Here is a 22,416-nt window from a genome sequence, read left to right as displayed (position 1 = left end):
AAATTTTTTGCCTCCGTTTTGAAAAAAAATATGCCAGTTGTAGCATTTTGGATCGCCGGTTATAGCATATTTGGACCCCTGATGTAGCAAAAAAACATATGCCAGTTTTTGCTGGAATGGGGCATTGGTGGTGCTACAACCAGCCACGGGATTTGCTGGAACCGAACATTAGTGGTGCTACAAAACAGCCATGAAATTTGCTGGAACCGGCTTTCTTCCTCGAGGACAACCATGACGTTTATCTTTTCTTTTGCTTCAACCGCAGAGGTCAAAGCTGCAACCAGTGTTGCGCAGTGCTGGAAAGGTTCGGTAGGTGATGGACGGAGGAGGTGACCATGGTGAACGGCCGACCAATGTCGATGAGGGAGCTGAGCTGCAAGCGGAGGCGACAGGGAAGCTGCATCTGCTGGCACGAGCGTTGTAGTTTTTTTCAAGAGAGAGCTGAGCTGCATCTGCTGCGCGCGGGAGCTGCAACTTTTTTCGAGAGAGAGCTCGCACCCTGATGTGATGTGGTCGTCGGGGGAGAGCCGGGATGGTGCTGGAGGTCCCCTCGCCGGCCGGCTGTGCAGTAGACGCACGCTCGCTGCGGGAGGCCAAGAGCGGGGCGGAAGAGAGGATAAGGGGGCGTGTGCGGGAAAAACGAGACCGCCAGATCAGATTAATTGGGAATTTGGGATCGAGCGAGCTCGCGAGACCGGCCGAAGTTTCGAACGGTGTGCCGTACCCAAACATTTTCCTTTTTGCAAGGGCCCATATCCTAACTTCGCTTCGCTCCGCTTCGGTCAAAACCTACCGACGACGGGTCTTAAAAAAATGAGATCAACCCAAGGCCTAACCCTTATTGACTTTTCTTTATAGGAGAAACTTCATGGGCACCACGCGTCCGTGCCGAAACTCGAATTCGGATGGGCTGGCAGCAACCTCAGCTGCCCAGCCAACGGGTCGACGCCCCGTCCGCCGACGACGGGTCTCGCTTCATCAGAAGTTAGCCTTATCTTTATACTGAATTTGAATCACGACATGACACTTCATCATCTCCGCGAGCTGTGCTTGCCGAGCTGGTTCACAAGCTGCCTCGCGGCTTCTACTCCCTCATGCCTCTCGAGGCATGCAGCCCAGCAGCTCTAGCAAACCAACAAATCTCTACTGCTACCACCATCATTGACAAGGATAACTACAACCGAAGCCATACTCATTTTCTTCTCTTTGGCCGACAACCAGATTTACAAGAGATTACTCCATCAATTAGCCAGATTGCCAAAGCTGCACAACACACGCCCAAGTTTTCCTTTTCGGTTCAACACGCCATACCCTGTTCTTCTTAAACTGTACTTACCGTATTCCATATACTACAGAGAACATGCTTTGATTTAAGCACGATCGCGGCAGGCAACGACATGCTTGCCTTGTGTACGTATGCACAGACGCATGGATGAAAGTTTGGAGCTCCGTCAGTGGCAGATGGGGCACATCATCAAGCCGTTCTCGTTGCACCTGCCGCACCTCTCGACCACGCCGCCGGTGCCGCCGACCACCACCTTGCACCCGCCGCCGCACTCCAGGCACGGCACGAACCGCGCCCCGCCGCACCCCTCGCAGCCGCGGCCGTCCTTGGCCGCGCACGCCTCCCCGCGCGCCCTGGCCCAGCGCAGCATCTCCGCCAGCTTCCCACTCTCCACCAGCTCCGCGCACGCCTCCGCGCCGCCCAGGTACCGCCCCATCAGGAACAGCCTCGGCGGCGGCGAGACGCCGGCGCCCTGCTCCTCGTCGGCCGCCAGCAGCTCCCGGAGCTCGCGCAGGTACTCCCCATGCAGCGCCACGTCGCGCTCGTCCACGGTCAGGCCCGCCGCCTCCGCGCACGTCTCGACCGCCGCTCGCGCGCGCTCGCAGTCCTCGAACGTGCGCCGCACGCCGCGGAGCGTCGTCGTGTACAGCACCACCCCGCCGCCGCTCGCGCCCGGGGGGCGTCGCTCCGGATACCCCTCAAACGGGTCCCTCCGGCGCCACTTGGGCGCGGCGGCGGTCCCGTCCGCGTTCTTGGCCTCGCGGTCCCGCAGCAGGAAGGGGTTTTCTTTCACGACGCGCCGCCCTGTGAGCTCCGGCGGCGGGGGCTTCTTCGTGTCAGAATCCTCAGCGACATGCGCGTACGGCCTCACTGGCGGCGGGTCCTTCTTGGCAGCTTCGACCGTGCCGCCAACAGACGGCGTCTGGGACGTCTGCTCCTTCTGCGTTGGCGGCGGCGCCGCCGGCTGGGCCTGTACCTCAGCTGGCTGCTTCTTCTTCTTCTTTTTCTTCTTGGGGGCAGGCTTGGGTTCCGCCGTTTGCTTGGAGTCGAGCGTAGGCTTGATGACTTCAAGGGCCTTGCTCACCTCGGACCACGACGCCGGCGCGAGCTCGTAGCCGTCGAGCTTGTCGAGGATAGGGAGCGCCACGCCGGCGGTGGGCTTCTTGGCGTCCTGCTCTTCCTCCTCCTCTTCCTCTTCATCGTCGTCTTCGTATTCGTCATCACTCTGGTCTGCCTCGACGTCGCCGTTGGCGGCGGCGGCGTTCTGCTTGGCGATGAGCCACGGCTCCTCGACGGCGCTGATGTCGAACAGGGAGACGCTGGTGGCCGGAGGGCGGTAGGCGACCTCGGCCACCGCCACTTCCTTGGAGCCCGAGCAACCCATGGTGCGCCTGGTGCCTTGGAGCTAGGCGAGGTGAGAGACTTGGCTGGCGAGCTCCAGGAACGGCTTTTGTGGCTGTGGAGGGAAGGCGAGTTCGGAGGAGAGGATGCGATGGAAGCTGTGGAGGGAGTGGGCTGCTTGGGTGGTGATAAGATGGTGCGCACGGATGGACTCGCGGCCCGGTTAACATCAGAGCTGCTCCCAAATTTCTTCCCGCCGCTCTGCGCCATGGAATTGCATTTCCTGTTTCCTTGTCTCTTTGTCTTCGAAAAACCAGTGGCCGAGAGTGCTTAAACCAATACTGATATACTACTAGTACACACCAAGCTACAGTAGGCTCTACATCTCAGTCGACTGGAAATTCGGATTTTTTTTGTTGATGATCAATACGAGTTAGTACTTCTCACCTAACCAAAATCCACATGGTTACACACATTGTATAGATTGGGTTTTTATTTTATGGGGCATAACTTTATTTTTTGTTATGCAACTACATTTTTAACCAGCTGAATTGATGTGCTAGTTACTGCCAAAAAAAATGATGCGATAAAAAAATTGCGAGAAAACTTTCGATCTATTCATCTTCAATCAAGACAGTACAAAGAACACCAGGAATAATAAAAATTACATCCAGATCCGTAAACCACCTAGCAACGACTACAAGCACTGAAGCGAGCCGAAGGCACGCCGCCGTCATCGCCCCTCCCTCGGCGGAGTCGGGCACAACTTGTTGTAGTAGACAGTCGGGAAGTTGTCGTGCTAAGGCCCCATAGAACTAGCGCACCATAACAGCAACCGCCGCCGATGAAGAATAACGTAGATCGAAAGGATCCGACCCGAAGACGCACGAACATAAACGAACAACAACCAGATCCGAGCAAAGATTCCACGCAGCCACCTCCTCCTCCTCCAAAAAAAGCCAGGGTTTCTGCCTCTCGCCAGCTCTGTCGCAGGTCCACCTTGTCTCCGGTGGCCCTAGGGCCATGGGGCGCGGTGGATCCTAACAAGGGCCAGTTGGAGGACTCCGTTGTGAGTCGTTCCTTTGAGATATGTTAGGGTTTGTGTCCTGCTCAGGAAGGCGAGACGGCGGGGGCTCCCTGAAGATGGAATAAAGGTCTCTCCGCCTAGCCCCCGTTTCGGTGGTGCGTCTAGCATCGTTGGTGAGCGTGTGGAGGTGTGTCTCAGGTGGATCTATCCTTGGTGAATTTGCTACCAGTATAACAACAATGCGTTGATCCACCGTGGTCGTTACTTCCCTACCAAAGGTCCGAAGCCAGGCTAACCTTGTCGATGACAGCCGGGAAGTCTTCATGCATTAGTCATATCCTTAGTTTTCCTCCTCCCCAAGAAGCGACTCCCATGCGACTAGGGTTTTCCCTCTTCCCATCGGTGTCGGTCCGCCTCACTTTCGATCCTCTTTGGGTCATGGAGGTGGAGAGGTCCCGCTCCTCTTAGGCGAGAGGGACCATGCTCTTGTCCTTGTTTGGTTCATCGTCCCGGTTGGGGCTTGTGGCGGCGCCGATGCCCCCTACTAGGGATAATGTCTCTATGTCCAATCCCCCCTCCTCCTCGGTGGTGCATTCTAGCGGCGTTAGAGGGTGTGTGACGATGTGTCTCCATCATCTCGTGGGATTCGATCATGCTGGTGTTTGATGGATCTGTTTAGAACCAATCTTTGTTTTTCTTCGGTTATGTGTCTACATATTTGATCCTTTCGATCTAAATTTTCTTGATTGACGACAGTTATTCTGGTGCACTGATCCAATCTTTGTTTTACTTCAGTTATGTGTCTACATATTTGATCCTTCCAATCTAAATTTTCTTGATTGACGACAATTATTCTGGTGCATTGGTCCGATCGGGCCTTAGCACGACCACTTCCATACTAAAACAAGGTTTGCTCGCTTCTTGAGATGACATTAATCTACACTGGAGCACCGTCGAATTCGTCCATGAACAAACTCAAGAAGGATCAAAACCCAAAAGACCAACTCGAAGGTGAGACACTGCCTTTCATCTGAACACCACTGCAAGAAAAAACCTAACTTAAACTACTAGCCATAGCGAAGAAGCTGGGATTCCTCCTCTCCACACAACCAAACAAGCAGAGGGGAGAAGAGCCCATGGGCTGGCCGATGGGGCCAAAAGGGATTTAGATCTGCCGCAGCTTGTGTGAGAGAAGGAGAAGACGATTGACCACTATTAGAGTGAATTTGTACATATGAGTCACAAAACAGAAGCTTCATACAATATGGGCTACAAAATAGAGCCGAAAGGGATTAGATTTGCCACCCCTTGTGTGAGCGAGAAACAATTGACCACCATTGGATGGAAGTTGTACATATGAGCCACAAAATAGAAGCTTCATACAATATCGTAGTAATTTTTCTATGTCCATCGCCTGTCTGAATGTGTTTGTGCTCATGTATGCACCGGAAGCGAGGCTTCATGCTGCGTCGGCCTACATTGCTCGTATCTTGTGGAGTGCTGCTTAACCCTCTAGAACAAGTATACACAAACGAATGAGTAGCAGCCGTCCGATCCAGTAAATGAACGGCTCATAAACCAGGAGTTCACATCCGTACGGACGTGCTGACAGCGCTTCCGTGTAGCCAATTTGTACTCGTAACTATCCTTTTTTTTATCCAAACGTCCAGTTCTTTAGTGTACCAAGAGTAAGTAATACCATCTAGAAAAATAACAGGAATAAAACAATGTGCAACGTTAATCGAGCTTGGTGCTTGTGGCCTTGTGGGCCACAATCGTCTCACACTGGTTGTTAGCTGTCCACGTAGTCCAATAGAAAAATGAAAGTGATTCCAGGACAGTCGCTTTCATCTCCAGTCGAATCTCATCCGTTCAAGTTATGTATTTCACACCACTTAATTGTTTTCCTGGTTGAAACACGGTTGTCATTTACCAGCTGGAAACTGGATCATTAAAAATCAAAAGCGCATGACATGGGAAAAAATGTCATTTTTTAGTTTTTTCTCCTTTTTTTACAAGGCATTACATATTCAAATGTTAAGATAGACACTTCTAGGTACAGCTTATTGTTACAAGGTTGCAAGCACAAATATTTCGAGGTGTTGCATGTTCCGTCTTCAGGACCATCCGCATGAAAACATATATGGCATGATCCTAAAACTCAACAGCTATATTTCATTTATTTTGGAAAGCCGCACATATGTAAAAAAAAAAGTGGCTATGCCATCATAAACATCTTAGCACATATATTAATGACTGCAAATCCGGTAGCAGCAATGGATATTCCCAGGTTCGTAACCCAAGGCGGCTTAATTCTTCTTAATATCGTAAACCATATACCGCCCGGTTTTGGGGGCTGAAAGCGAAAACCAACAAGATTCGGATTCGACCCTGTTTAGTGGTCGCTAAGCAGGACACACAAGTACTAGACGAACACCCAGCTCATGCATCGCACCACAAGATCAACAGACTACTTTAGTGAATCACTGTTAAAATCCTCCTAATTTTCCATCTTTACCAATGTTAAAATCCTCCTAATTTTCCATCTTTACCAATATCAAACTAAACTAAGAGCCATCAGTCATAACTGTAGCCAACCCATCCGTCCAAACCAAGGCATTCAGAATGATAATACATTAAGCCAATCGTGTAGCATCTAACAGTATTTAGTAGGTATTCTTATTCACTAAGGCTATTTATTTCCAATGGTCAATCCCATTTAAGTAAAGCAGGTTAGTGGAACATCAACAAGCAATAGGCTGAGTATTTGAAACTCCAATTAATACAAAAACCTAAAAAAAAGGTTGGGAGCCTCGTTGATAAAAAATACATCTAGAGAAAACAAGTCAATCAATCAGACAAAACTACAACATTCATACCTTCTAGGATGCAGCCTCCAATGCTAACATAGCAGCAAAGGATAACCAAGCAGAGATGATAACCAACTGTCTGCCTACAAGGAACTACCCCAGTTGACAACTCACCAAAACTGCTGACCTTAAAACATAAGATTCATCAAGCAACCAAATGTCATTTTTGTATCATCAAAAGCAACACGAGCAAAGTAGGCGCGAAGCAAAAGAATGAAAGAAACTACAACCAAAATATAATAAAAATGGTCCTTTTCATATACTCAAAATACTATGTGGGTGACTGGTTACCCCAGGGAAGAGATAGGTGAATTCCCTGAGCCTGCCTCAGGGGGGCATAGGCTAGGATACGCTGATTCAACAAAAAAACACGCCAAGGGGTGAAAAATTATGGGTGGTTATTTGGTTGGCTTCATGAATGATGCATCTCAAAATCACTTAACCGAGGTCAATTCGAGTCTAGACATGGGAGCAGGCTCATTTTCTCCGTTCATGGGAGCCAGCACCAATGCTTTTTGCATCTGTCAGGCCCGGCTACCAAGTGCAAGCTGACCAACCAATTAAGGGGATTGAAAAACATGCTGCATGAGCTATGCAAGTGAATGGATGAGCCAGCCCACCAATCACCCTCTATGTCCCTCTTGTACAAATTTGCTTGGGAGTGCTAACGCACTAATGCAATACAAATTTGCCTTTATCACATTTGTGAAATTCAGGTTCAGTTAATTCAATACCATGTTGGATTTACCAGCTAAAGCTACGAAAATAGGAGGTTTTGTCACCGAACAGCTTACATAAAGGGCAGCCCGGTGCATGTAGCTCCCGCTTGCGCAGGGTCCGGGGAAGGGTCGGAAATAAAACTCACCTAACTGTCCGAGTGTCCATAAGGTTTTAGATATAGTAGCAACAGAAGTTTGAAGCATTGGATGCGCCATTCAGTAAGTAGAAAATCATGTATAAAGATTATAAAATAGCATGTGCATGGTAAAAACATACAGCATTAAGGGAAGGTGACTCAAAAATATAAATAATACTATTTATTTAAAGCAAATGAGACCAATAATGTTTGTAATGCAGGTAACTATGTGAACTAGTAATATCCTACGTCGCGGTACATAACAAAATTTGCAGATATACTCATATACATAAAAATGAATGTCCTCAAATAATATAGAAAATACAGCATATAACCAGCAAGACATGCATTCCTAAGATTTAAATGATTGACTTGCTCATATTAAACCAAGCAAGGTTCGCCATCACTAGAGCAGTGTTGTACGCAGTATGTTATAGCAACAACAAAAAATGCTACCAGCAACTACTCGACTGCCCTTTGGTCCAACAGGTGCAATATATTAAGCTCTTGCTGCTATAGCTTATGATAGTCTACTATAAATATGTCACTGCAAAGGCCTCTGGGATAGTTGTTCTGCCTGAATTTGCTAAAAGTAATTAATACAGGACACTAGGAAACGATTTGAGATATGTGTAGGTACTATTACCAGTATTTGATACTAGATATTAGGGTATTGGTCCGGCGAATAGTGGTCATGTCAGTACTTAATAATGCAGATGTCAGACAAAAATTCATAATGATAACTAATAGGTTATTTCCCTTTATAGAAGTTCACAACATCGTATGATAGGGTTCTCACACAAAAAGGTTAGAAACTTTCCAACCCCAAGCTACGGCTTGCATAAAGTGATAGATTCAGGCAGCTATAATGCTTTCCATATCTGGTGCCACAACTTTGGGAGATTATAAAAGGAACCTAGAGAAGTTCCACCACTGGAATTTTAGTCTTTGTTCAGCATAATTATCCATTCACGCATGCAACTCTGCAGACAGAGTGATGAAAAATTCAAACACACATAAGGTTACTAGCTTCATTGCCCAGCACGCAAACAGCATCACCTGGGCGTATGATCTCCCCAGAAGGATCAAAATATTAGAAGGGGATGCATCACCTTCAGAGATTTGAAATCTCATGGGGCAGGTGGTTCACTTAGAACAAATGCTTGAACAAGACTTCGGGCTGCATGCATCTGATCCGGTGTGCCAGATATCATAACAGGTGTATCCATGGAATCAGCCAGCGGTTCCTCGATTGTTATCTTAGCTCCTGAAAACTGCATATAGGATTAATTATGTCATATGTCAGTCATACACATTAGTTAACCAGATATGCCACATGACACAACATTCGGACACAAACCTCACGTATCATATTCAAACAACCTCCATCATGCCCACATAGAGCAGGTATAACTAATCTTGGAACCATGATATTTCCAGTTATGATTGGCCTAGATGAATGAACAGGTCTGCAATTAAATTTTATCAGTACATACATGATGTTTTCTGATGTTGCTAATCAAAAGGGAAGGAAATTTAAAACACAAGACAAGAAACAAACCCTGAAAATCCACCCATTCCTCTGTGTGCCATTCCAGGAATGCCAGATACTGACATCGGATCACCAACATCCTGCATGCCCAACAAAGTTGAGAGTAGGATCACGATGGTATAGGGCTATAAGCAAAAACGTTATGAACTTATGGCCTATTAAAGCCATTTGCCTGATTAATAATCTACAATCCAATGCAGCATGTGATATATATTTGATCACTATTGACTTTGTTAATTAGATGGCGACTGCAATTCTGGTGCCATGACTCATAGATTAATTCACAACAAATCAGGCAAGTCTCGCATCAAAACTCTTGCATGCCCATCTTATGCAATGCCACGCTAACTGGTGACCAAATCTGGTCCCCAGCCAAGCCAATCATTATAAGCAGACTTAAAATATTTCCAAAGAAAGAGGAGCTTTGCTTAGGATGTCCAACATAATTTTGTCAACTGACAAACCAAAAGAACTGAACGCTGTAAACTACTGTTCCTCTTATAGCATGCTCAAGAAAATATTGGAAGAGAACAAATCGGTCGTACCTTTGTGGTCCAAGGAGCAGACATCTCATCCAATGGTCGTCCCATGAAATCTTTATGAAACTGAGATGCATTAGGATAAATCCTAGGAGATGTAGATTCATGGATTCCCGCAAATGCACCAAACTGAGGATCCAGCAAACCAAAAGGTGGCTGCATACTGGGACCCATTGAAGCCATTCTGTCCCGGAAAAGATTGTTACGTAGCCTAGCAGTTATCTGCATCAGAGCTTCCTGAATAGCCTCAGAATCCCCGGTTATCTAAAAGAGTAGAAATTCTGCAGTTAATTAACCTGGAAATGGAACTAAAAGTGTTGTACAAAATATCCAGTCTGGTAAAGCCAATATGTAAAATAACAGATGAAGTTGGCATTCGTCAAGGCAAAGATCTTAATGCATTGTTTGTAATATTGATAAATAGAATATGTTCAATCCAACAAAAGCAGACCTGAACAACTTCATCAATTTCTTGTACACCCCTTGGGATCTTGTCTTTGCTCAACACTATTATATGGGCTTTTGACAGCTTCCTCATTTCAGCTATGATACTGCCACCTTTGCCAAGGAGGCAGCCAACTTGGTTAGGTGAAACGATCAGCCTAGATATTGCAGGACCCTCCTTGTTAGAGGTGGGTGGCGTAATTTTACGCTGCACATGCAAAATTGCATTCTGTGCTGGGGAAATGCCATCACCTGGATGCTACAGAGCACAAAGAAAAATTAAAACATTAGAAAGACTACTTTCCAGGTAGAGGATAACTGCCATTCAGAATGGAATGCTAACAAAAAATACTAAAAATGTCATAGCAAACTCCAATGCTATGATTTGCTATTAACAATGAATGCCGCATGTCTCAAAATAAGAAACGGACATTTGAAAAATTTATGGCAGAGTATGAGGAAAGAAGTACAAAACACCAGAAATGTGCCCCAAAATTCTTGTGCCATACAACCTTCTAATGGATTTACAATGTCCACTAAAACAACAATTTACCAGATTACCTACTACAATATTACCACCAGTTATGACAGGCTCCCTGGCAACCACATTTCTGGTTGCTGCCTGTACTCCCAAGAAATGGTACTGCATACAAGTGTGTCGTGCTACCAAATGGTAGCCTTGAGGACAAAGCATGAAAAAATATATGAAAATTGCGAATAACACATTCAAAGAATCCAATTATCTAGAAACGCTGGAGAATGAAATAAAAACATTATCTATTCATTTTAATCCTTAAATGCCTTCACGGCCAAAAAACAAGTCACAGAATAGGCTAAAGGGGTAATGAATAGTTACTGGGTTTATTTAACGAATGAAACTGCACTGTCAAGAGAAAAGTAAGGTTGTTACCGCAGGTCCAGAGATGATTATGATGTGATCATCTGACTTTGGAATAGTCTCAAGAATATTTATTTCACAACCTGTATCTTTCTGAATAGTCTTGATACTGTTTCCACCCTTCCCTATAATACTTCCGACCTTGTCACTTGAACATAATAGCCTGAAGGTGAGAGGTTCTGGGGGAACTGAAGCGTTGCCATGCATGAGAGCATCAGGAAAAGCAGAACAGGGAGGAATGTTTGAGCGTTGGTCAGGAAAAGTTGAGAAAGGTGCAACATTTGGCCTTTGGTCAATGGTATCAAAAGGTCCCCTGGCATGGGATGGCCCTTGAAAAGGGAGATGAAAGTTAGGTGGCATTCCTGGAGGAAGACCATCTGAGCGATCGAAGGTGCGTGATGATGAACCAGAAGGATGAACAACAGGAACTACATCACTTTCCCTAGGGGGGTGAGTAAAGAGCACTTGAGCCACTGCATTCAGACCTTTCTTAACTGAGTCAAGCTCTCCATTAATCTGCAGAAATGATATATCAAGAAATGCCAGAACTATAATCTTCCAAAAGCAAAGTCTTTACACTACAAAAGATTATTGCAAGGAACAAGAAAACTAAATTCAGTACTGAGAAAATCTACCTGACAAAGTTCATCTTTGAGTAAAGCACATAAAGGAAGATTCTCCTTTGAAACTCGGATTTCACAGCCACTATCAGCGGACATTTGCTTAATCACACTACCTCGAATTCCCAAAAGCGAACCTACTTGGCTATCTAGCACCAACAATCTGAAAGAAACAGGAGTTTTCTGGCCTGATGCATCTTCAGTTCCATTTTCACTTTCAGTTATAAAAATCCTATCAAAGACATGCAAAACGGCGTTCATTGCTGATGGTATTACCCTCTCTGGCTCCAACTTTGTAGTTTTTGCAACAGAAGAATCATCATTTTCTTCCTTGCTGTCATCTCTCTCTGCATCATCTTGTTCTTCCTTGCCGTGGGCATTATCTGAATCATCCTTTTCTTCCTTACTGTGGTCTTTCTCCTTCTCATGCTCGCCATCAGCAGAAACAGCAGTACCACCATCATTCTCTTTACCTTGCTCGTGGATAGCTTCTTTGTCCTTCTCAACGGTAGTTATGACAATAACTCTCTCATCACAACCAGGGACTGCTTCATCAACCCGGATTTTCACTCCGTTTTCTTGCCTTATCTTTGCAATGATGCTACCACCTTTACCAATAACATTCCCACATTTCTCAGTAGGGCAAAGAATGCGGATAAGAGGAACTCCAGGCTGTATTGTCAGCTGAGGCTGCTGCGAAGGAGCATGTTTTGTCTTTTGCCACTTGGCCCGACCATTGTGTTCTGAATACTTCTTCTGGAATGGTCTCTTGGAAGGGTACGCATGCGAAGCCATGTCGTATACTGCCTGACAGGCAAGCGGAGAGCACCAAAGAAAATAAGAAATTAGCTACTGTGCCAATAACAGACGAATAAATATGACCATTATCTAGTACCAAATATCAGCGGCCCAATTGTCACAACAAGATGATAATTTAACATACAGATTTACAGCACTCAAGTAACCATAAAAAAACAGCATCACATGACAAATATGGTTAAATGTGCAACAAATAGGAGGGCATGGCACATCCATATCAACAGAGGCAGATCAAACGTGCTACTTCTAATGCCAGGATTACTAAGAGGAAACCACACTAGTGCTTGCTACCAATACATAACAGGCCCTAGTTCCTAGACCTACATCCAGGGACGGACCTAGTGAAGTCCATCGGGCTACGGTTGGAAAAATAAACTGCTGTCGGTGCTCCGCCAAGTAGCAAACAGAGAGCATGCAAAAGAAAAAACTTCCCGGGCAATATAAGCATGTTAGGGTTCGTTGCCAACAGAGGAAATCAATACAGGTGCGGATGGATCTCCGCTCCACGGAGATACTGTAGAGCGGAGGAGGTGGGGAGCAGTACTACGAGAGAAGAATACCTTCGAGGCTCCCGTGCTTCGGCGGAAGAAGGGCTGGAGCAGCGGGGCTGTTCGGCGGAGAGGGTTTCGGCGACGCCGTCGGGAGGGGAGGGCGAAGAGGAAGCTCTGCTTCTGGACCCTTTTTTCAGATCCCTTTTGTTGGGCCTCGGCAGAAGCCGAAGCTCGTAACTTGAAGGTCTGAGTGGGCCGAAACGTTCACTTCATACCGGCCCTCTCCAATTCTTCAAGCTAAGTACTTCCCACTTCTTCAAGCACTCCCTCAGTCTCATAATATAAGAACGTTTTTCAAGCTATGTTAACTTGAAAAACGTTTTTATATTATAGGACGAAGGGAGTACTTCCCACGGGTTCACTTAAAAAAAAGTACTTCCCATTGGTTGCCTAAAAAAACATTTCCCATGGGAGCAAGAAGGAGTTTAAGCCATCTCATGGAATTCGGCAAGGGGATCTGCTTTCTCCATACTTGCTTTTGTTAGCGGCAGAGGGCCTGTCGTGCCTATTAAAATCAAAAAGTGAGTCATCTAACTTAAGTGGACTGCAAGTGGCACCTTCAGCGCCATCGGTGAACCATTTACTTTTTGCAGATGACAATATGTTGTTCTTCAAGGCAAATGATATGGGGGCTAATGAGGTGAACCAAGTGTTATATACTTATTGAAGCTTCTGGGCAGTGAATAAATTTTGGAAAATCATATATCTTTTTCAGCAAGAGTGTTCCAGATTCCATTCGTCATGAGATAAAAGGAGTGATAGACATCCCCAATGAAACTTTGAATGAAAAGTACTTAGACATGCCTTCTGATATTGAGTCATCGAGGAATGGGGCTTTTAAATAATTTAATGATGGATTATGGAGCAAGATCCAAGGATGGATTGAGAACACATTGTCAACTGTGGGAAAAGAAGTTTTGGTTAAAGCGGTTGCGCAAGCAATACATGTCTATTCCATGTCATGCTTTAAACTGCCTAGAGGATTTGTGTGGACATCTTACTATGCTCATAAGGAAATTTTGGTGGGGGAGCAAGAATGGCCAACGCAAGCCGCACTTGGTGTCTTGAATGGAAATGACACAACCAAAAGCTATCGGGGGCTAGGATTTAAAGATATTGAGTTGTTTAATGGCCATGTTGGCCGGACAAGCATTGTGCTTATTGCAGAATTCTAAGTCCCTTAGTGCTCGCATGTCAAAGCACTAAAAAAAGACACATCCGTGACATTTTGAGTCGAACAAAAAAATCATGTCATGCTTATGACACTTCTATGACGATAATTGTGACAAAACCCGATACCATCATAGATGTGGTGGGCTCCTACTTCTATGACAAAAAATCATGACAGTAAATGGGTTTTTCGTCCTGAGCGGGCCGGAGACGCACCTGCATGACATTCTTTGGGTCATCCATGACGGAAAAAATCATGGTAGAAGCGAGGGCAAGGAAAATTTCGGGGAGTTCCCGGTTAAGGTGGGTGGTCGGGCCGAGCGATGCACGGAGGTTTGCGCATTTCTCTCGTACACGTACGCGCGCGTGTGCGAGGTGCATCGCTCTAACTGAATCCGAGCGAGGCGTTGGGCTCTAACTGAACCCGAGCGATTGCACTAGCTACATAATTGAACCCTGATCGATCCCTTGTTGTTAACTAAACCGGAGTGATTCCTTCGCTATTGCTGCTAACCGAAGCCGATCGAAGTTGCCTCTTGACGAACAGTTCCCAGCGGGGGGTGGATGAACAGGATCTCGTGGTAGTAGAGGCCGTTGCCGCTGGATGAACACGACCCTGATCGAGGAGGTGGGGGTGGATGAACAGTAGCCGGTAGAGGGACCCCTTACGTGGAGGGCTGGTTGAATAGGACCCCATGGAGGGGCTGGTTGAACATGACCCTGTGGAGGGTTGATTGAACAGTAGCCGGTGGAGGTTGGATGAATAGTACCCCGTGGACGGCTGGATGAATAGTAGCCAGTGGAGGCTGGATGAATAGGACCCCATGGATGAAAGTAGCTGGTGGAGGCTGGAGGAAGTCGACGGTGGATGAGCAGTAGCAGGTGGAGGCTAGAGAAAGTCGACGGTGGATGAACAGTAGCCCGTGGAGTCCTGTTATGCGGTACACCACACCCCTCCCGATGAACAGGACACCGTTTCGACCATAGGAGCTCCAACACAAGTCAGTTTCCTTTGTTTTGCGGTACGCCACACCCCTCCCGATCAACATGACCACGTTTCGACCGTACGCGGTCGAACACAAGTCTGTTTCCTCCGTTTTACGGTATGCCAGACCATTCCCGATGAGCAGAACCCCATTTTGACCGTACGCGGTCGAATAGAAGGCCCGTTTCCTCCGTTCTGCGGTACGCCGGACCTTGTTTCGGCTGTTTTGTTCAAGCCAGTTGGCTCCCGATGAACACGACGTATTTCGTTGCCTCCCGATGAATACGACGTATTTCGTTGCCTCCCGATGAACACGACGCAGTTTCTTCGTTCTGACCCAGCCGGTTGGCTTCTGATGAACAAGACGTCGTTGTTGCCGTCTGTTGCCTCTTCATGTACACGAGCCATGGTCGTACAAATGCGCGAGTACGCGTTTGAGACCCCGCCCGTATGTACGTACGTGACCGTATTTTTTGGCATCTGGCTGTATGTACGTGTACACGGTTTTGACTGGACTGACTGAACTGCTACGTCGGGGGCTCTAGTACTACACGTGTCGCTGCTTGCTCGGCCACGGTTCATCATTGCAGAGAAACCGAACGACCAATATGTATGTACATGTTCGTGACCAGAATGACAACGCTACGTACGCTTCGACCAGATGGGTCCCGGCTATCAGGGAGGATAAGGAGGCACTTCCCTATGTGCGGAGTTATTAATGGTGGGTTCGAGCTGTCGGTGGGAGGATTCATTTTTTTCGCGCCTAATATGGAGGCACTTCCTTACGTGCGAAGATGTAGCTGGTGGGTCCATCTATCAGCCTCACTGCCCAACCATACTACCACTGGCCAGGCCATAGGACGCTGAAACAGGCGGTACGGCGGGCGCGGGTTTGGGCGACTGGAGCAACAAGGCCAGAGGTTGAAGACGCAACTTGGCCGTTAGATTAGCATCCAATGGCCAGTGTAGCTAGAATCGTTTATTGACTAAGTTGACAAAGCCCTGCGTACGCGTTAACTTAGTAGGCCCACAAGTCAGCCTTCAAATCTGTTGGGTCCTAGCTAGCAAGGGGAATCAATTTTTTCGCGTAATAAGGTGGCATTTCCTTGCGTGCGAAGATGTTTTTTGGTTTCTTTAATTTCTTCTTTTTCGAGTTAGAATAAAAAGAAAACAATTTAGCATCTTTGGTACAATCTATATTTTCATGAAAAGGATCATAATAAAGCTGGTGGGTCCTAGCTGTCAGGGAGAGGAAACTTTTTATTTCCGCGTAATAAAGGAAGCACTTCCTTGCGTGCGAAGATGTATCTGGTGGGTTAAACCTGCCAGGGGGAGAAAATATTTGTTTTCGCATAATACGGGGGCACTTGCTGCATGCGGCCATGGGCCATGTGGGTCCCTAATGTCAGCAAATCCATGTACATGCCTCATCTGATGGCTATCGTTTGTTGACAAAGTTGACCACGTCGCGCCGAGTGAACCAACTAGTGAACGATGGTGAGTATTACGAAGGGAACGACCCGGATCCGGTGAAGACACGGGAGTGGATGCCCACGCGGAGGGGAGTACGAGGTTCACTGGTTCGTCTGCGGTATGAGGCTGCCATCGCCGAAGAAGAATAGGAGGTGTTGGTGAGTAGAGGAATGGCCTGGACGACGTTTGGGAGTAGGGTGGGCCGGTGAAGCCTGCGTGGCAGCACAGCCGGCCATGGGAGGCGGTAGCAAGCGATACCGTCGGCGATGGTTTGGGCTGCTAAAGCAAGAATATCTAAGATTGAAGAAGCACTACAGCCGTTGGATGGACATCCAACGGCCACTGCTGTTAGAATCGTGTCTTGACTATAAGTTTACATAGCCTTGCATACATCTTAGGAGGCCCACAAGGCTTCCGTACATGTCACTGACTATAATTCTCAAAAAAATAGTAGACCCACAAGTGAGCATCATATCTATGGCAGAGAACATATAGCCCATTTGCAATTTGTAATAATGTACAACCCATTTTTGAATTTTAATGGAATTTACTACAATTCATTTACAGTCTGTTAAAAATACAGCTCATTTTCTAGCCAGGACAACAATTAATAATTTCAGCCAACCTCTCGAAATGGAATTCAACCAAAAATCCCACATTTTGATGGGATCCAAAATATTTTTATCCCGACATTTTGAGTCAGACTAAATATAATTTCAAAATGAATTTGTATTAGGTAAAAATCTAGAGAAATATTGCACGTGCAAGAAGTAATGAAATTAAAATTTCTAAATTCAAAAAATAATACTTTTGAAACTAATTACTTGTTTGGTGCATTTTTGTATATTTACAGCCCAATTTTTATAATTATATCTCATTTATTGTTTCTTAAAGCCTATTTTCTTGTTTGGCCTAATGCATTCCTCATAGGAAAGATTTACGGCCCAACGGTGCGGAGAATAACAAGTTGACCTGGGTTGGGTATTCCGCAAAAAAAACGTATAGCTGGGCTAGCCATTTTCACCTTAAAAAATAATCTCTAAGCTGAATATTTGGTCGACATAAAATAACAGCCTGGGCTAGACGGGCCATAGCCTGCCCAGTTGATACCATGCTCCTTTGAACAACAACAAAAACATTGCTCAAGAAAAACTCCGCTTACACCTAAAAAACAAATATTGTTCGAGCTGCTGGGTTCGAACTGTCGACCGCTCCTTGTGCAATTCTCTCCTTTATTGACTATATAGGTTGATGATGGTGTGGGACTGTGATGTCAGGAGACCAGAAGAAAGCAAAAAACTATAGTTGTATATAATAAGGAGGAACTTGCATACATACGGCTATGGCCCTGGTGGGTCCCTACTATCATCCTCTCCAAGTAAAGTCATCTCCTGATTCTTCATGTTCGTTGACCATGTTGACAACGCGAGACGGCGACGGCACGACGAGCACAACAGCTCGAAGGACGACGGAGAAGGCCTCGCGGGCCCTATAGATGGTCTAATACAACGCCCAATTCTTATTCGGGAAGTCAGGATCATCAGACACCTATGAGCACCTTCGAGAGACTGAGACAACATGAAATGATAAGGCCGCACTTGGGAGCTCTGGATTGCTTCACACCTGTATTAAGATACAAGTGTAATTTACTCGTCACCGAAAACAACGCGTAAAATACAAGCATAATGAAACCGAGGGCCCGAGGTTTGTAACAAAAACTGGTGAGTTACGCGTGTAATTTGAGAGACCAGTATATATTTTACTAGTCGAAATCAATCAACCAACCAAGCGCTTCGCCCAAGACCATCTGCTTTTATTTACAAGTGTCAGTTTTACAAGCGGTTTTGGTTGGAAAATGACGATCCAATCATGGTCTAAGATGATGAGTTTGTCGGAAGATCATATGGTTTCACCTCTAACCTACCCGAGTTTTCGTGTAGGCTATGAATGAAATATAAGACGATGAACTTCTTAAGCACAGAAACAACAAAAGAGGATGATCTTCTTAACATGCAAATCACTGGCATTAGATCAACATGCAAAACAATACGAAGCATTATTCTCAGGAGGCACGGTGAATAGCTCGTGATGCCGCATGCCACAACATTCCAAGCTCAAATTTGCAATCAAACTCACAAGGCCTGGCATTACATAGACAACATTCAGAATAAACTCTTAAAATACCTTATAAGTCGACATTCATGTGACTATGCATCTCAGCAGAGTAAATTTTTACTTCTAAACTGAACACATGAATAGGAAACAACGATCGACTCTGCTCACAGCAAAGGGCGTCCCACTCAAAAATATCAAATGCGTGTCTTCTGGCTAACATCAATGAGCAAAATTTGACAAGGTTTTCCAATTCCAATATATTAAACTAATGTCTTCTTGCTAACATCAATGATTAAAATTTGACAAGATTTTCCCATTCAAAATATGTAATGCCTATGATTGTGGAATAGGCAGGGGTTGTCATCAGTTTGCACATTGAAATGGCACATGAAGCCGGATTAGCCAACATATCTTTTTGTGCAGTTCAACTGAAATCAAACAATGTCTTGTGTAGCACGGTGGATTTTGTATTTATATGCTGCAAGAAAACAAAGACACATCAGCACATACATGAATATTGGCCCAAGTGTCAACCCACCAATCGGTGACTGACAAACTAAAAGTATGGTAAACAGATTACCATACCCAAATGCCCCATCATTGTTGCTTAGATTAACATTGGCAGACTAGGAGTCCTATCTTGGCTTCTTGTACTTGTTTGGGTACTTGTTTGTCTAGTGTTCCTCTGAACCACAAGTAAAGCAACCATCTCTCTTTTTGTCTTTCTTCTTACCATTCTTAAGGTAGTATTCTGTTGGACAAAGTTATTTCCCTTGAACTTGTGGGAATTCTTCTACCTTGAAGACGTTGGTAGCTCCATTCAGGCGGGCATGGTTTGTCATCAGTTTGCACATTGAAATGACACATGGAGACGGATTAACAGCGTATCTTTTTGTGCAGTTCCACTGAAATCAAACAATGTCTTGAGTAGCATGGTGGATTTCGTATTTATATGTTGCAAAGCATTAAACATGTTGGCGGCTCCATTCAAGTAGATAGTCCGGTGGCTCAAGGTGACGACGAATGATTAGAGAACCATTCGATGTATTGTGCGTGATGAAGTATTATGGAGGACACGAACCATCTGAACATTTTGTGTAGTTCCACTAAAATCAAGCTGAGCATCCATGTCTTCGTAAATACAGAAAAAGCATGATGAATATAATAGTGGTACTAGTTGATTAAACATACGCTTACAACTATAACAATCTTCATTATCTTAACAGGAAAAGATAACAATACAATAGCTTGAATTAAACATTTATTCAAAATAATACAACAATATAAGTAGCACAACATAACAAAGCACAATCATGTGGATGAAGGCCGATACTGACCTCATTTGTTACAGCTGCATCGGCAACTGACTTGGTCATACCTTTCCTCGTGGAGTGAATTTTACACTCCACCTGTTGTTGAGTTGCCCATGCTCTCTGCAGACTAGTCATGTCACCAGCGTCGACTAGTACTCTGTAAAGCTTCTCGATCATTCCTTGTGTAATGTAGCGCAAACACTGACTACTTCTTTCTGCAAAGTGGAAAGACCAACTAGGCCCACTAATGCAACAATTTGACTTAAACACATTGACTCCTTTTGTGCAGTTCAACTAAAATCAAAGTCGAAATAAAATCGAGCAGAAGTTTTGATATCCCTGTATGCAACAATAGGTATAAGGGAAACAATTACTGAGAAATAACGGTTGATGACTTATACTCCTAGAAGAAAAAACATCTACCTTATCTTAATGGTAAACAAAGTAGGAGAGTAGCAATTCTCAATCAGTGTGATTCATTCATATTAACTGAGACATTATCTTAACAATGCCTTGTTTCAACATGTATAAAGAACCGCAAAGAAGAAAAGTACCATTCCTAAAACAATGCGACTGATTCATATTAACAGAGACGCTATCTTAACAATACCTTGGTTAAACATGGAGAAAGAACTACAAAGAAGGATAGTACCATTTGTAAAACACTGTAACTGATACATAATAACAGAGACATTTTCTCAACAATACATTTCTTAAACATGCACTCCGGCCAATCCCTAACAGAAATGGTACTCCCGTCGATCCCTAACAAGTGTTGCAGTTTTGAACTAAGATTCAGTAGTTAATTCTGAGAGTGGCATTGCTTAATTTTTCCAGCGGCATTAGATTAACAAAAAGCATAAACAGTTCCAGGGAGAGTGGGCGCAACAACACCATATGCTTCCATCTACTTATGAAGGGGTTGATGCAGAGTTTGTTGTAACAAAGCAACAAGCATCATGTCTGGAGTGGTCCCATTTTTGTTCACTACTTAATGGGAAAAGACAACAATACAATAGCTTCAATTCAACATTTATTTAAAACAGTACCAATACAAGTAGCACAACATCTCAAAGCACAGTGCACAATCATGTGGATGAAGGCGTGTACTGACCTTTCATGAGACGGACAAGATAAAATACGAATCTACCAACATGAATAGGAAATTCAATCTCGTTTTGTGCAGTTGCACTGAAATCAAGCAAATTTGCCGGTGTGACATTTAAGTTCGCTATAGCAACAAGTTGAATAAATATTCCTGTTTTAACAGAGGCAAAAAATAAAACAATTACGGGACAATAAAGAAGGATGAAACATACGGCGACAAAAAGAAGCATCTAACTTATCTTGATGGAAAACATAGTAGGATAGTAGCATTTCTAAAACGGTTGCATTGATTCATATTAACAAAGACATTCTCTTAAAACAACATTCGTTAAAAATGTAATTTACTTTTAACAGTGGCATTGCTTCAATTTTTCCAGCGGCATTCTTAGATTAACAACAGCAAAATAGTTATATGGGACATGGTAGATGCCAGCACCATATGCGTCCACGCGTATGTTTGTTCTTTTTGGACCTCTTTCCTATGTGAGGGCAACAAATCTAGTCCTGCACAAACTACTCGACCCCTAGTTTCTTTCCTTTTTCAACAAAGAGATTGGTTCCTTACAGATGTGTGTACTGGGTTACCCCCCTTTTCACTTTTCGACCAACAAAGCAGCTAGATAGCCACTCTATACTACTTTGCCTCCCTCCTTTCCTCATTGAACCACGTCCTAGATTCATGCTCCACCTCACCCACCCTTCTTTCCTCTTTGAACCAAGACCTAGATTCGACTACAGAATCGAAAAAGATCCGCATGCAGCTAGAGCAATGACGGTTTCAAAGAAAGTTATACCTTAGGGTTATCAGGATGTGGATAGGCATGCGGCAAGAGGCCGGATCTGCCCACACTATGTACGACAGCGAGGAAGAAGGGGTCGGTGGCCCTCCCACACAAGCGCTGGGTGAAACAGAACAGTGCAGCCGGCAGTGGATTGCCTCCCTCGCCGAAGGCGACAGAGTGAATGTTGCACCTCCTCCCCTTGCCGGTGCGAGGGGATCCGGACGACTACTTCACCAGCTATGAGGGGGGAGAGAGAGACAGAGGCCAACACAGTCTTGTTTAGATCTGGTGAAGAGGGTGAGAGACTGTGAATATAGCAAACCATAGCAAAGGAATGCTGCGCCTCCAGCGTGTATATATATATGTAGTGCGGTGAGAGTGTGGAGAGTGCAAACCCTAGCGAACAAGCGCTGAGGCTCCAACTTATATAGTACTTATATAGTACTTGTGTATACTACTAATATATAGTGGAGTGGTTTTCTTTTTCTCTCCACAACAATCATTTTAAATTTTGTAAGTACGAAAAGAGACTCTTTATTTAACGTACCAGTGAAGGAAACTACTTAAGATGAACTAACGATCCACGCATCCTGGTCGCACTTCCTGTCCTTCACGTGTGGTACACCATCCTTTGTTAAGTGAACAACCACACATGCGCCAAATTATCAG

The 22,416-nt window shown here is 45.0% G+C and overlaps 2 protein-coding genes across 12 annotated transcripts; both read right to left on the bottom strand.

Annotated features, from left to right (window-relative positions):
* Nucleotides 1–1,175: 1,175 nt before the first annotated feature.
* LOC123060836 (glutaredoxin domain-containing cysteine-rich protein CG12206) lies at nucleotides 1,176–2,871 on the bottom strand. Its single transcript, XM_044483692.1, has one exon. It carries the CDS (start codon nucleotides 2,667–2,669, stop codon nucleotides 1,452–1,454), a length of 1,218 nt encoding a protein of 405 aa, XP_044339627.1. The 5' UTR covers nucleotides 2,670–2,871; the 3' UTR covers nucleotides 1,176–1,451.
* A 1,976-nt stretch (nucleotides 2,872–4,847) lies between these two features.
* LOC123060833 (KH domain-containing protein HEN4) lies at nucleotides 4,848–12,984 on the bottom strand. Of its 11 annotated transcripts, none has more exons than XR_006428182.1 (10): nucleotides 12,812–12,984; nucleotides 11,448–12,239; nucleotides 10,825–11,328; nucleotides 9,922–10,173; nucleotides 9,477–9,734; nucleotides 8,941–9,011; nucleotides 8,740–8,848; nucleotides 8,492–8,653; nucleotides 6,533–6,650; nucleotides 4,848–5,560 (listed from the first exon to the last, which is right to left on the bottom strand). XR_006428182.1 is itself a non-coding variant. In XM_044483690.1 (9 exons), the coding sequence occupies exons 2-8, from the start codon at nucleotides 12,225–12,227 to the stop codon at nucleotides 8,510–8,512; spliced, it is 2,118 nt and encodes a 705-aa protein (XP_044339625.1). In that variant the 5' UTR covers nucleotides 12,228–12,239; nucleotides 12,812–12,984; the 3' UTR covers nucleotides 4,848–6,650; nucleotides 8,492–8,509. The 11 variants fall into 11 exon arrangements, 6 of the variants coding, with proteins under 6 accessions (XP_044339625.1, XP_044339626.1, XP_044339623.1 ...); XR_006428185.1 differs by having other exon boundaries at nucleotides 4,848–5,165; XR_006428183.1 differs by having other exon boundaries at nucleotides 6,533–6,645.
* Between the last annotated feature and the right edge of the window lie 9,432 nt (nucleotides 12,985–22,416).

This window comes from Triticum aestivum, chromosome 3A, assembly GCF_018294505.1.
Source record: "Triticum aestivum cultivar Chinese Spring chromosome 3A, IWGSC CS RefSeq v2.1, whole genome shotgun sequence".
NCBI classification, from domain to species: Eukaryota; Viridiplantae; Streptophyta; class Magnoliopsida; order Poales; family Poaceae; genus Triticum; species Triticum aestivum.
This window is presented reverse-complemented; position numbering and strand designations above follow the sequence as displayed.